This window comes from Cyclopterus lumpus, chromosome 1 (assembly GCF_009769545.1).
Source record: "Cyclopterus lumpus isolate fCycLum1 chromosome 1, fCycLum1.pri, whole genome shotgun sequence".
Classification (NCBI taxonomy): Eukaryota; Metazoa; Chordata; class Actinopteri; order Perciformes; family Cyclopteridae; genus Cyclopterus; species Cyclopterus lumpus.
In genome coordinates, this window is record NC_046966.1 from 17403598 (window position 1) to 17417389 (window position 13792).

Sequence of the window (13792 nt, forward strand, 5' to 3'; positions counted from 1 at the left end):
AGTTCAACAGGCAGAACTTCCGCGTTTGCCACATTGCAACGGCGACTACTGAAACATGTAAAGACAGGGATTTAATAACTCATGAAGTCAGATTCCGATCATAAATGACATTAGGGTGAGTGCAGCTGAAGGAATTACGAAGGCTACATTTCTAATCCGAACTATTGTCAGTAGTATTCTCACACATTATTAATTTTACGTGAATAATGTGTCTTTTGTCAGTAGTATTCTCTCAAAGTATTAATTGAACATGAATAATGTGTCTTTTGTCAGTAGTATTCTCTCACAGTATTAATTTAACATGAATAGTGTGTCTTTTGACAGTAGTATTCTCTCACAGTATTCATTTAACATGAATAATGTGTCTTTTGTCAGTAGTATTCTCTCACAGTATTCATGTGTCTTTTGTCAGTAGTATTCTCTCACAGTATTCATTTAACATGAATAATGTGTCTTTTGTCAGTAGTATTCTCTCACAGTATTAATTTAACATGAATAATGTGTCTTTTCTCTTTGATGAGGCGTCAATGGGAGTCGAGTCACAGATCCTCAGTGATTTCAAGACTCTGGAAGCTGCTTACAAGAAACACAGTTTCTACAATAATGTCTATGACAACAACAGACACACAATTATCAATAGAAGCATGTTTCTTTATATTTATGACAGTTTAACACAAATTGAATCCACAGTGTTATCACATTGGCATCAGTTGAGTGCACAGGTGCATTCTCCATCATGTGAGAAACATTTTACACATGTTCTAAAAGACAGACAGTATTGACTTATTATTCATCACATGTTCCTATATGAGTTATTGGAGAGGGGACTGCCCAGTAATGTTTTATTTAACAATATTATGCGTTCAATTATTTATTGAACATTTTTCTGGAACTAAATCAATTTGGTGTTTATTACAAGGAAAATAATGACAACAGGTCTGAAACTGTTAATTTAGTCTGTTTAGTTTGTTGTGCCGAGTTGAAAAGCTGTTCTCCACAGGAACTTCTTTCTAAGAACAGCTCAATTAACATTGCTCTGTTTTAACAATAATAAAGTGCCAAATTACATAATGTTATCTTTTTACCACAAACCTTCTTTGGGGATTTACTAACCCATAAAGTGTTGGTTGCTACCCTAAAAGCCAGGGAAACTCTGACCACCCTGTATTCAATCCATCAATTGACAAACACGTTACACCATATTAACAAAATATAAATTCTTAACTGCATACATATAGATATTAAAAATTCACTAGGTATTTTTCACATTCACCTTGTCTAATAGATGTCTACATTTCTAAACTCCAATAAAAGGGAGGCGATGGACACAAGACAGGCCAAAGACGCTCTATCCCTGAGCAAAACTGAAGGAAAACTTTATTGCTGGCATCCTTCTGTCAGTGTTGTGCATTGAATCGGTCCTTTCCAGTCTTGATCCTGTGGCCACGTCACAGTTCCTTCTTCAGTTCATACTGACACACACAAGACTCTCTCTGGCTGTCCAGGTACGGCTTACATCCCATGTGCATAACGGCGTCAAACAGTAGAGTCACTGCTGACTCACAAGCTGCCAAGGACAGAAAACAACCAGAGTGAGCTGATACACAAAAGGGGAACTGGTTTAATAGCAGGTAGCTGCTAACAGCTCACTGTAGGGGAGTCAGACACATTTAGTGTCTATTTAAATACAGCATACATTACTGATTAAATACAGATTTTATTGTAAAGAAAATATATAAAAATGCCGCACAGTAATATCCTATTCACACTCAATGTGCTTAAAAATTAACTGTCTTACCCTCTGCTGGACATTTTGTGTTTTACAATTGTAAATCACTTATTCACTTAACTAGGACCAGCTCTGTAGCTTCCCTTATTATCCTCAAACTCTAGAAGAAATTAATTGGCTGATTTGATGAGCTCATGTCACGAATGTCTACTACTAAAGCATAGTTTCTTCTCAACATTTTGTGCAAAAGGTTTTTCTGTAGTACACCACTTTAGGTAAATTACTTTCTCAGGTGCACGTGTCCTACATCAGATTATATTGTATACCAATTGTAAATATACTGCATCTAAATCTTGTTTTAAAACGGGCCCTGCTGACTGAGTGCCAACACTACACTTACTCGTACAAACCCCACAAGAAGGTTACGGTATACACAAAGAGGAGAAAATACGGGCTTCTCTCACAGTAGGCAGTTTGACTTAGTAAAGTAGGACAATCACAGCTATTAATCATAACACAAACAGACAGCATTATTGTATTACTTACACCTGTGCTTTTCCTACGGCCACACGTTAATACTCACTATTGAATCGGCAACATAATTACTAAAAAATAAACTAAGTGAACTTTACACAAAATCTCACACAAAAAAGAGTGCACTGGCGCAGCCTCTTACCTTGGACACTCTGGGCCAATCCCAGAGTTCTTTGCACATTCCTGCAGATGGTCTCAAGACAGTCCTGGAACTGCTCATCGCAGTCGTGCTTCTCGCGGCCGCAGGTGTCATAGCAGCGGTCGTGCTGGTTACAACATTTGGTCATGGATGGGATTCCAATGTCAAACTGCAAAAAAAACACATTTGTCTCTTTATAATGTATTTTAGAGTCGCTATTGCCAGTAGGAGACATGCATTTCCCTCAATTCAAAAGATGCGATCATGGTTCAGTGACCTGACAAATAAAGTATCGGCACAATTCCAACTAATACTATAAATTAAACATAACTCCATCATTGCTCAAATATGTGAAACGTTATTTGTTTACCATTTAGTATCTTTAAGTCTGACTGATACTAGATGTTTGAGCACAATAACAAATCAATAAAAAACTATTGGCTGATATATACTGTATATATATTATTTTTTTGTTAATGTAGCCCACAACACTATAGGACATTTTTGACAATAACCCCTAAATTGTTATTAAAGAGTTTCTTTTTTATTTCTGACATCGGTCTGATTTGTTTGCGATATAAAAACATTGACACAATTATAAAGCTACAACATACAAGAATAATGCAGTTTGGGTTGCCGTTTCCATCAGGAATAACCTGGTAACCAAGTTTGCTTGTCCAAAACCTGCAAGAAACCTCCCAAACTCTGTCAGACTACCTGAAATCCAAACAGGGGAGAGCCACATCCGTTGGGTGGTGGGTTCTTGTATCCGGGACGAGGTGCCGGCTTGTAACCTGTGAGAGGAGCAAAGGTGAAGATGTCTCTCGTTCTGTCAGTTATCTTGCTGTCAGAGATAACGCCAACATTGAGTGGCTTACTGTTTGTTTAGCCAAAGCGGTGATAAAATGCATCTTCTGGCTCCCAAACTCAACATTAATTGTGTATCCATAGTTCTTTGACTTTAACTTGACATAGCAAGGAAAAGCTCAGGTTTGAATAATATCCTCGGTGGTTAGATCAGTTTGCCAGCATGTAATATACAGTCCTGTTAATTCTAAATGAAACACAGCCACTATTATTGTGTTTAGTTGCTCGTGTGTTTGACAGATTATGTGTTCACTTTGAGAAATAACGAATAAAATATGAAAGCTGGCTTACCATCACTACACTTATAATGACACAGCCCGTCATCGCCACCAAACAAGTCCAGTGCTGCGTTCAGGTACGTGTCAATCTTGTGTATTCCGTTACGGATTGTTTTCAGAGTCATCCTCCAGTCGGGAGTCTCTGGCTCTTGTTTGCACGCGGACACACCTGGGAGACATCCACAATAGTACAAGCTCAACAGAACAACACAGATGTGGCTGCGGTGATGCATCGTCCGCTTCAAGGCTGGTTTATTCCTCGAAACGTTGTCTTGATAACATCTTAAGTTTCACTTCTGGTTGTTTTAAATTATTACAGGCACCTGGCGGGTAAGAGCCCACCTGCCGCAGCTGTGGATCTCTTTTCCGGGATTGACGCTGTCACGTGACTACTGATAAACCAATGAAGATGATGTCACAAGTCGCCACGTCAGTAGAAGAGAAACACGTGTCTAATATTTTTATTTATTTTTATACCGGCGATTTCGATGGTATTAACTGCATTTTAAATGTATTTAGCGGTTTTAACGAATCTAATAGTCAGAACAGCAACATTTGTAGTTTATTCAGTTCGACGTAGCTGCATGTTAAATGAGTTTTACAATGTTCTTTCCACTACAGGGTTATATTTATGTTAAGTTCTGTACGTTCACCAAGAGTGAAACATTTATCTTGTTATGCGTTTGTGTGTGTATTCTCTGAAATGCACTTTCAAATTAGCCCATATCTCTTGATTTCTCTTTGATATTTCTGAGTCTTCTCTAGCTTATTTAATGGATGTAAATTCCACTGTTTTATAAGTTTGTGTTGGGATGGTGCAAATACTTTTAGTACATGTTTAATATGTTTCTCTTGTGTTGGTCTTTCACAAGACTATAGAAGTGTAAGAATTAGGCTTCATTAAATTACTACAGGTGACATACATAAAGAGGTCACGAGTATATTCTCCCTATATATATATATATATATATATATATACACACACACACGATACGTCACATGTACGTTTGTTATATTCCACCACTGTCAGATGTCTCATTACTCAAAAGAAAGTCTGTTTTACCTCCAATAGCAGCAGACATCTCAGAACTGACTAAACGTTGGCAAATAAACTGCACAATCTGCATGGCTATACTACTAGATGCAAGTGAAAGTGTGTCTATTTTTGAACTTTTGGGGAATTGGCCATTTGAATCAGAGACACATGTAAATTCAGTCAATGGTATTAATTTTACTTTATTTAAATGATTAGGCGAGCATTGAAGAAAATCTGTTTCTTCTATAATTTCTTAAATTACTGCATACATTTCAAACATTCAAAAATGAAAATGTACAACCATTTATGAATAACAGTTTCCACGTCCGTCCGAGTTCAGTCCAAACCAACTTCACATTTTGAAGATGCCGACATAAAATCTTCTCTAGTAGCAAAATCACGGGTATCTCTTTATGATCCATTGACCTACCTCCACACTCGGGGTTGAGCGGGAAGCTAGAAGTAGCACTGCGTTCTTTTCTTTATGTGTTCTTCACAAAATGAATTTGACTGGAGGACAGCACCTCCAAACAAACCTAAAAAGTCTCTCATATTATATTTATGTCAAGCAGATGATGCCAAAAGCTGTTTGTTGATCTTAAAACAGTGATTTGTTTGGGTTCTCACGACTCAAAGCACATGCCTTTACAATCAAGTGTCCTTGTCCATCTTGTTTCCAGAAAAATACGAGAAAAACAGTGAAAAAGAAAAAACAGGTCTGGGGCTTTCTACAGCGAGTGTAGATTGCTAACAAGGCGGTTCCTGGGGTCAGGCTGGAGAGAGGGAGGTGGCTGGGGGGAGGTTATGAGGAGAGGGACATTTTAAACTTCAACAATAGAGCTAAATAATTTCAGTAAGTTTTTGCTTCTAGTGTAAAGACTCTTTCTTAAAAAAAACATGAACATACACATCTATTAATTTACATTTACACGATCTAAAAGCATCCAACTCATCCTCCTCTGAATAGCTTATTTAGTCTGTCCAGCTCCCTGCAGTTGTCCATGGTCATAAGTTCTGCCTTCTTGCGCATCCTGTCGTCCCTGTATACCTTCGCAGCATACAGCAGGTCCGTTTCTGGATGAGACAAGCAGGAAAACGCTAGTAATTAATTGTTCTTTATAAAAATAGTAGTCCAGTAAACAAAAAAGTGCAAAGCAGAGACTACTATTGAATTCACGAAGCTAGCTCTGATGGTGTATTATAAAACATGATTACTCACTTGTCTGTCTCTCCTTCCAACAGTTATTTCTAACATTAGATACATAATCGTCCTCCACACTTTTCTCAATCTGATGCAGCGCAGAGCCCTTAAACTCCGACTTGAAATCTCTAGCGACGTAGTAGTCGACATGCAGGTTTTCTGTCTGCCGTTTTATGGTCTGACCCGTGGACCTGGAGGAGATGGAGGAAATACAAGTTGTTGTGAAAACACTGAAATGCATTTGTTCCCCACATATGTTGCACCCTGAAGATGTTTTATAAGGATCAGTTTTGCTGTGACACCAGGATGAGCGGCATGTGTCAACTTTTCATAGTACATGTTAAAAAGGCATGAAGATGGATACTTTCTAGTTTCCTATGTTATGACATTACATGTTCTACTGATGGAAAGTGAATTTGACAGTTGTTATTAGCGGCCTCAGCAATGAAAAAAGGAAAATGTTTGTGAGCGTGTGTGCGTATACGTACGGTCTAGAGTAGAGGCTGTAGGGTGGAGGGGAAACCATCATCTGGCTCAGTATCGACACTAAAATCAGGACCACGATGGGCATCAGCTGGATAAACATTGAGAAACCACCCTGGAGAAAAACACTGTTCAATGAGTACTCCATTTTACACACACCATTTCAAATAATAATGTAAATGTGCAAATAAATTGTTTAATACTTTTTTTATAAAAGAAAAAAAATAAATATATATATATATATTTATATATATATATATATATATATATATATATATATATATATTGTACAACATCTCAACCAATGTACATACATCTCCCCTTTCTTCTGTTCTCTCTTGTCGGTTGTCCGTCTGATTGCTATGGCTTGTTCTGCTGTTGGTGAAGGTGTGTGCACTTGCTGTAGATACAAATATTATGACTGCGGTCAGACACAAAGAAGGTGGACTATGTCACCAATTACACCTACTCACAAAGATTCAGTATTCACAACCATGTTCAGGCTGTTCTACGTTGAGGTTCAAGGTTTAATTTATTGTTATTGTGCAACAGGCTCGCACAACAAAATGTAGTTGTAGTCCCATTTCGCTACATAAGAAAAGCACCAAAAAAAAAGCAAAAGTAATATATGGAGGAAGAGGAGAAAAGGGTACACAAGTCACTATTCACCAACACACCAAAGTAACATGGTTATATTTCTCACTTAAACACTACATCTAAATCAAAAGATAAAATTATTGACAACTGACATAACAATAAAATGTAAATACACTTTGATAAAACACTAACTCAATATAAGTGGGACATTAATAATTGTATTGGCTCACTTACAGGAAGGGAAGCCACCTCCAAAAAACATGTTGAAGAGGTCTTCAGGAGTGATGTCGGCCTCGAAGCCCCTGTGGAAGTCAAAGCCTCCTCCTCCGCCTCCTCCATGCGAGTGACCCGGGCTGCTCGGCTCCTCTCCTCCAGTGAGGTCATACTGACGTCTTTTGTCTGGGTTGCTCAGCACTGCATATGCATTACCAATCTCTGGAGGAAGACCCAATTCATGTATCAAGAAGGGGAAGAAATCATGGCCAACTGTTTTTTCTAAGTTCATATACAGTATATACATACATACATATATAAAAACACACACACACACTTACATAAAAATGCAATGCATAGATATTCAACGTTTACATGACATGCATTATTTTACATCACATGCAAGCTACATTTGAAATAGATCAGCAAATAGCAATTATTTACTTTTAAAGGCCTCTGTTGCTCCAGGTGCATGATTTTTGTCTGGATGGAACTTGAGCGCTAGTTTCCTGTAGGCTTTCTTTAGGTCATCTTCATTGACTTCTTTAGTGAGACCCAGCACTTCATAGTAGTCCTTACACCGCTTAATTCTGAAAGAAAGGGACAGAAGTGGAGCAGCTGAACACCATTCAGTGGATCTTTTGGACACTCCAACAGAAAGGCAGATAAAGAAAATGTTACGTTCGCAAGCTTCACTTTAGTGGTATATCTTCTTTACCTTTCACCATATGAATGTCAACATGTATGTATGTGTATATATATATATATATAATATATATATATATATATATATATATATATATATATATATATATATATATATACACACTTTTGTGAATATATCAGCATACACACTGGCCTATGGTTGAAATCAATGTGACAAAATGAATATCAATATTTTTCAAATATCAATATGAATTGCAAAAAAGCAAATGTATGAAAATTCACATATTGTATAATTAAACTGATGTTCAATTATTCCACTACATCAGACATTACTCTTCAAATATCAAAAATAAATACAATAAGTTATTTTGTTAGTTTATGATTACAATTAGCTGTAAAACAGAAAACAGAATTTGAATAAACGTTAATGATATGATCAAATAATCATGATACGTCCATTCTACCCGCCACTGAATCATGACTGGAGTAAGATTACTAATCAAGTCACACGGGAGACATTTTTTATGTAAACTGGTGTTATTTTAAGATATGATGCAATTTATAACTCACTGAAGCCTCCCCAAAGGATTTAGTATAAAAACATGAGGGAATAGAATGATTACATATGTTAAAGTGCAATAGACTGAGAGGATTACATAATGACCGGCAGCATGTTTATCCTCTAAATGCACTCAAGTTGCTTTTTTTCTAGCTTTAGTCCTATCTCGTGGTCTAAGATTCTAGCCTTTTGTGGTGACCTGGTATCCATTTCACACCGCTAAACGTCTCTCACTTTATCCCCTCACGTCCAAGACAAAGTTCCCATGACAATTAGCGTTGTGTGCACAACACTGCAGTCAGAGACTACAGTGTCCTCCTGCAGCCGCAGATGAAAGGGCTAATCAAGTATGATGGAAACAGTACTGCTGTCACTGGATCAATTGTAGGAAATCATTAAAATACGAGTAGGACTGATTAGAGTACCAATTAGTGTACAATGAAATACAGTGTGAAAGGGAAGACCCAGGGAATCCTCAAGTTCTCACCTTTGCACACCTTCAACCTGATCTTTGTTGAAGCCTTTCGAAGACTCTCCAGACTCTTGGCCTGCCCCGCCTGGCTGTGCACCGGTGCTTTCTGCTTGTCTCCTACGATATGCACCGTTACCCGCTGAGCTCCCATTCTTTGTTAATGCGTCCAACAAAGCTAAAGGAGAAGAAGCGGCGTAGGGTTAATAAATTACAAATTACGAGTGTCCAAGTATTTCAGATTTGTTTTCAAGATTCAATACAAAGTTGTACATTATAATCAAATATTATTTACTGCACAGCTTTACTCAGACACAACAAAACTACATTTGGTACGGTACAAGGAGGCCAAAGTACATCAAAACTCAGAGGAAGAGTCATACTAAAACTCAACATTGTGGAAAAGTTCCAGGCACCTATTGGGTGCAGTGAACAAAGAGCATGATGATTTTCAGTGGGCCAGCTTTTACATACTGCAGCAACTGAAGCCAAAGGAAAATCTTGCAAAGAGGTGATTCTTTTTGTACACATAAAACATTTGATTTAATCTTGTTTAATTAGTACCATGTTATGTTTTGTAGAGACATGATTGTGCATTATCAGCATGTGTTGCAACATGACAGGACAATGCAAGACAGGTTTGGATGAAACCTGGCATTCCAGTGGCATGGCAGCAGCTCATTTATAACAAGATTAAATCCCCACAGTGGTCTGTGGTGCAAAGTCAAGTAAAGATGCCCACATCAAAAGGAAATAAATGCATACATTCCCAACAACCACCTCCACCTGACCATAACCAAGTGGTCAATGATCAATACAATTACTGTTAAATATTTACTACACTATAATTCTTTGACAGGACCAGGTTGACAGTAACAAGTATAATCTAAATTACTTCAACCCAAAGGACCTTTGAAAAGACACAGATGATTGTATTAATACTAAATATGCCCACTGTGTAGTGATGAGACTTTCAATTCATAAAGAATACAAACTTGAAATGTGCCCGCTTTATTGTATTCAGTGTTTCATCAGTACCTTGATTCAACTTTTGTTATCCTTAAGCCTTTATTATTACTAAGTTAGACCATTAGCAGTGTCCTTTCAGTAGTTGGGCCTTTCACACAGAATGCGACAACATCCATTATTTCCAATGGCTTGCACAGCTCCACAGCGGCTTTTGCTGCATTGAGCAAAGCATGAGCGCTGACTGCATGCAGCGCAAACCACGTCCTGAGTGAAAGGCACTTAAGGGTCAAGTTTGCCATCCATGAAGAAAATATGGTCAGTGATACAAAAATATACTCAAATACAGGACAGCAACAGTAGGACAGACTAATCATCTCTCTCAAATGCATTTATCTGTTCTAATCTTCCTTATTATTCATCATTATGCAGTCATGTGTAACATAACAAGGACACTAACATAATCCCTTTCCTATAGCACTCTAGACTACTTAAGTCATATTTACTGTATTTCTTTGCATACTATTCAGCATGCGTTTGTCATGCTGAATCGTATGTGTTTGCAACAGCAACAACCTTATTTGCCTACACCGATCAATAGTTTAATATACTAATGTTTAATTTATTAATTTGACCAAATGAACTCCTCTTGGTGCCATATTGTGATATGTTATTATATTGACAGCTTGTTACAACCAACCCTTATTAATGTGAACACATTTACAGCCGACTGAAAAATGCTGTTTTGAGCCAGTTGATAACAAGCCTACTGATGCCAGATAACTGAAAGAGAGTAGGGCAAATGTGATCATAACCGTGATACAGGTACAACCCATCACATGAGGAATGCTGGTGTAAAAATGCTGTATTGGTTAGGGAACACACACACACACACACACACACACACACACACACACACACACTCCCTGGTTACTCACACAAAAAGACACAGAAGAAGCCCCTAAACAACCAGGATTGTGACCTCTAATATTGCCAGTGCCAAATGCTAGGGAACCCACAAAGCCTCTTTACTCCCCTGCTCCTTTCAATACGGACCTAAATGTACATATTTTTCCTAAATAATATTTATTTCAGCTCCAACAATAACACCCATCATCTTTGGCACATTGTCTAAAGCCTGGTCTTTACACAATCTCTTATGCACATGCTATGGTGTGCATGTGGATTGCAAAAACCCGTGGCGTTCCTTGACATCTTGCTGAAATAACACAAAACCAATGAGTGGAATTTACTTATCTTAACAGCTAATAGGTGTACACGTGGGTGCTGTAAAGAGTCTTTTTTTTTAAGCGACTGCTTTGGAAAAGCAAGTTATCTATTAGCTTCATGTGGGAGCTTGAGAAGTGTTACTGCTTAGAATTGAGGGTCCTACGATATCTACACAATATACGCAATCTTTCTCCTAGCTTTGTAATAACGTTACTTTTAATTGCCAAGTTACAATTTAAACAACTAAAGAGCTACAGGTCATCATTGTCAAAGTGTATCTACCCTGTTAGTCACTCAGAATACCGTATAAAAAGAGCCTTTTAGAAATAACGTTACAATCCAACACACTTTAGTCAGTCCCATCCTGACTGAGCCTAACACCTGTTTACCGTCAGCTCACAGACAGTTGTGGATTAGCCTACACTCCCGGGTCAATCATTCAATTAAAGGATTGGCAGTCGGCTGGCCAGCATGAAGTCGTAGCCGTGACTACATCCCTCTCCGGGCTCCACTTGCTTGTTCTGCCTTCATCGAAACCCATAGAAACCCACGGCCTTTACGCAACCAGCAGTAATAACTTGGGTTAAAGTCGGTTCGGCCAACCTCTATTACTTGACGTGAATGTGAAACGACAGCTCACAAAAATGCTCCTAAAGTCAGCTAGCTGGTCGTCATGATGTTACAATGAATGACAGCTAGCATGGACGTTAGCCGCTGAATCTGTGATGGTGTATTGATCTCACACGATTCGCTGCCTTGTGTTTTTGCTCCGCGGTGCCTCACCGATAGCTGCTAGAAGTAACGTTACAAGCAAACACGTACTCACTTAACGTCGCCTCATATAATCCAAATTACCGGTCCGCTGGAGCGAAGGCTAGTTCAGCTCACACGAAGCCAGGCCCACAAATTAGCTAACGCGAACTCGGATATGTGTTGCTTTATTGTCTTAAATGAACAGTTTATTCTCGGCTAACGTTAACCAATCATTTAATACAGTGGCCAACTAGTCAACGGCTGATGCGAGAGCTGCTTTGAGCTGCTTTGCGCTAGAGGCGTGAATGCTGTTAACAAACGTCAGCTGTGCTAGCTAACCCTTGTGTAGCTAGTTATAGGTTAGCATTGACCGGTCAGAGACCAGCGGCCCTACCTTTGGCTCTGTCCGTTGGGTACAGCTTCTCTGCTTTGATTAGATACTTGGTCGCTTTCTCTTTGTCTCCGGCATTGAGGGCTTTCGTCGCTATATTTATACATTTATCAGCTTCGTCCCTGTTCCCTTCCATCTTCATCCCCTCTTCCTCCTCCTCCTCCTACCCCGACAGAGAGTCAGCTGATCATCGCTCTAACCACGTGGTCCCCAGCACTGACAGCCAGAGTCCAGTGATGAATGAGTGTAACGTTACGTCCCACGTTATCTTGCAAAATCGCGATTGATCAAAGACGGTAATGAGGGAAGATTAAAACCTTTAAATCAATGGTTTCACAGCCTCTAACTTTTTTATTTAATTGAAGGGTTGGAGATCTTACTAAAATGTGATTGCAATTACAACATTGTTTTTGGAGACCAATACTGTAATAGTGGAACTGTGGAAGATGATATTTACCCATAATTTGACTCCGGATGACTCCACCCTGTGGAACAACAGAACAATTACAACTAGAAAATGCGTTCAAATGCTGAAAGATGAAGCCTTTGAAAAAATTAAAAAAAATGCTGAAAATACAGAATAAGGAAACTACTTGCTGAAAAAGTATTCAACTGAATTACTTTCCTGAAAAAAATTTAAAACCCAAAAGCTGAAAAACCTGATCCTTGAATTTGAAAAGTGGCAGGATTGGAACTGCATTATCCATCAAATCCAAAAGCTAAAATACAATGCAGGAGAACATGTGCGCTAAACTGTGTCATAGTAGAAGTAGTGGTTTTAACAAGAATAGTATAGTTTCAGCAGCAGAAGTTTTATTAGTGGTAGTAGAAGTAGCAGCAGAAGTATCAATGGTGTAGTACAAAAAACAGTTCCATCAACAATAATAGTAGAAAAAGTAGCAGCAGCAGTAGTAGTTGTAGCTGTAGTAATAGGATTGCATCTTTTCCAACGTAGGAAAGTCAAGATGTCCTTCCTCCAAGGGCTGATATCAAAGCAATAGGAGCTACGGTTATCTGAGTTTTGAGATAGTTCGACAGGTGTTCCTCAGCTTTAAATCCATGTTTAGCCTATGGAACTGTAGTCTTATTGAAGTTATCACTATGGCAACCTTTGATGTTGGCAGGCACAGGTGATTGATATGAGCTAATTACTGCAGTTTGACACACACGCACACACACATACAGAAATTACTTGGAGATATTCAGTAAAAGGTATTGGGACACCTCCTGTCTGTCTTTCCTGTTATAGCCCCATATATTAACTGTATCTTAACATGAAGATGTTTGGATGAAATACTTACTAATACTGTGACTATAATGCTGCTAATAATTCTAGTATTACTACTACTGTTACTAATACAACTACCACTACTGCTACTACTGAGTAGAGACCACCATTTGTCACATCACCACCGTGCTTATCCTGCAAAACGTTATCCAGCGCTACAGCGAGTTAATATGGCTTGCTATCCTCCTGTAAGAGCCATGTTTTTGTTAAACCTCCCAACACTTGGTAGGGCCGCTGTCAATTAGGCCAAAAGGTCAATAGAATCACGAGGATCACTAGAGACCGGTGTTGCTGTATTGTGGGAGCAATACGTTTTTGACCGTGTGATTACATTTTAATTTATTTAACCAGGAAAAGCCTCATGGAGATTAAAAATCTCCTTTACAAGAGTGA

At 38.5% G+C, this 13792-nt stretch overlaps 2 protein-coding genes across 2 annotated transcripts; both read right to left on the reverse strand.

The window, feature by feature from the left end:
* Window positions 1–636: 636 nt before the first annotated feature.
* pla2g12a (phospholipase A2, group XIIA) lies at window positions 637–3919 on the reverse strand. Its single transcript, XM_034537901.1, has 4 exons — window positions 3561–3919; window positions 3120–3196; window positions 2406–2571; window positions 637–1567 (listed from the first exon to the last, which is right to left on the reverse strand). Exons 1-4 carry the CDS (start codon window positions 3778–3780, stop codon window positions 1449–1451), a joined length of 582 nt encoding a protein of 193 aa, XP_034393792.1. The 5' UTR covers window positions 3781–3919; the 3' UTR covers window positions 637–1448.
* Window positions 3920–4763: 844 nt separating this feature from the next.
* Window positions 4764–12319, reverse strand: dnajb14 (DnaJ heat shock protein family (Hsp40) member B14). The gene is made up of 8 exons (XM_034537889.1): window positions 12115–12319; window positions 8790–8949; window positions 7522–7667; window positions 7099–7299; window positions 6582–6667; window positions 6273–6382; window positions 5803–5975; window positions 4764–5657 (listed from the first exon to the last, which is right to left on the reverse strand). The coding sequence occupies exons 1-8, from the start codon at window positions 12251–12253 to the stop codon at window positions 5533–5535; spliced, it is 1140 nt and encodes a 379-aa protein (XP_034393780.1). The 5' UTR covers window positions 12254–12319; the 3' UTR covers window positions 4764–5532.
* Between the last annotated feature and the right edge of the window lie 1473 nt (window positions 12320–13792).

Excerpts from the sequence above, each read along its gene's own strand:
- pla2g12a (XM_034537901.1), bottom strand. The coding sequence starts at position 3,780 with ATGCATCACCGCAGCCACATCTGTGTTGTTCTGTTGAGCTTGTACTAT. Across the intron at positions 3,197-3,560 it reads TCATTATAAGTGTAGTGATG|GTTACAAGCCGGCACCTCGT; the intron begins GTAAGCCAGCTT and ends CTCCTCTCACAG. Across the intron at positions 2,572-3,119 it reads CTCCCCTGTTTGGATTTCAG|TTTGACATTGGAATCCCATC; the intron begins GTAGTCTGACAG and ends TTTTTTTTGCAG.
- dnajb14 (XM_034537889.1), bottom strand. The coding sequence starts at position 12,253 with ATGAAGATGGAAGGGAACAGGGACGAAGCTGATAAATGTATAAATATA. Across the intron at positions 5,976-6,272 it reads TACAGCCTCTACTCTAGACC|GTCCACGGGTCAGACCATAA; the intron begins GTACGTATACGC and ends CATCTCCTCCAG. Across the intron at positions 5,658-5,802 it reads TTGGAAGGAGAGACAGACAA|AAACGGACCTGCTGTATGCT; the intron begins GTGAGTAATCAT and ends TGTCTCATCCAG.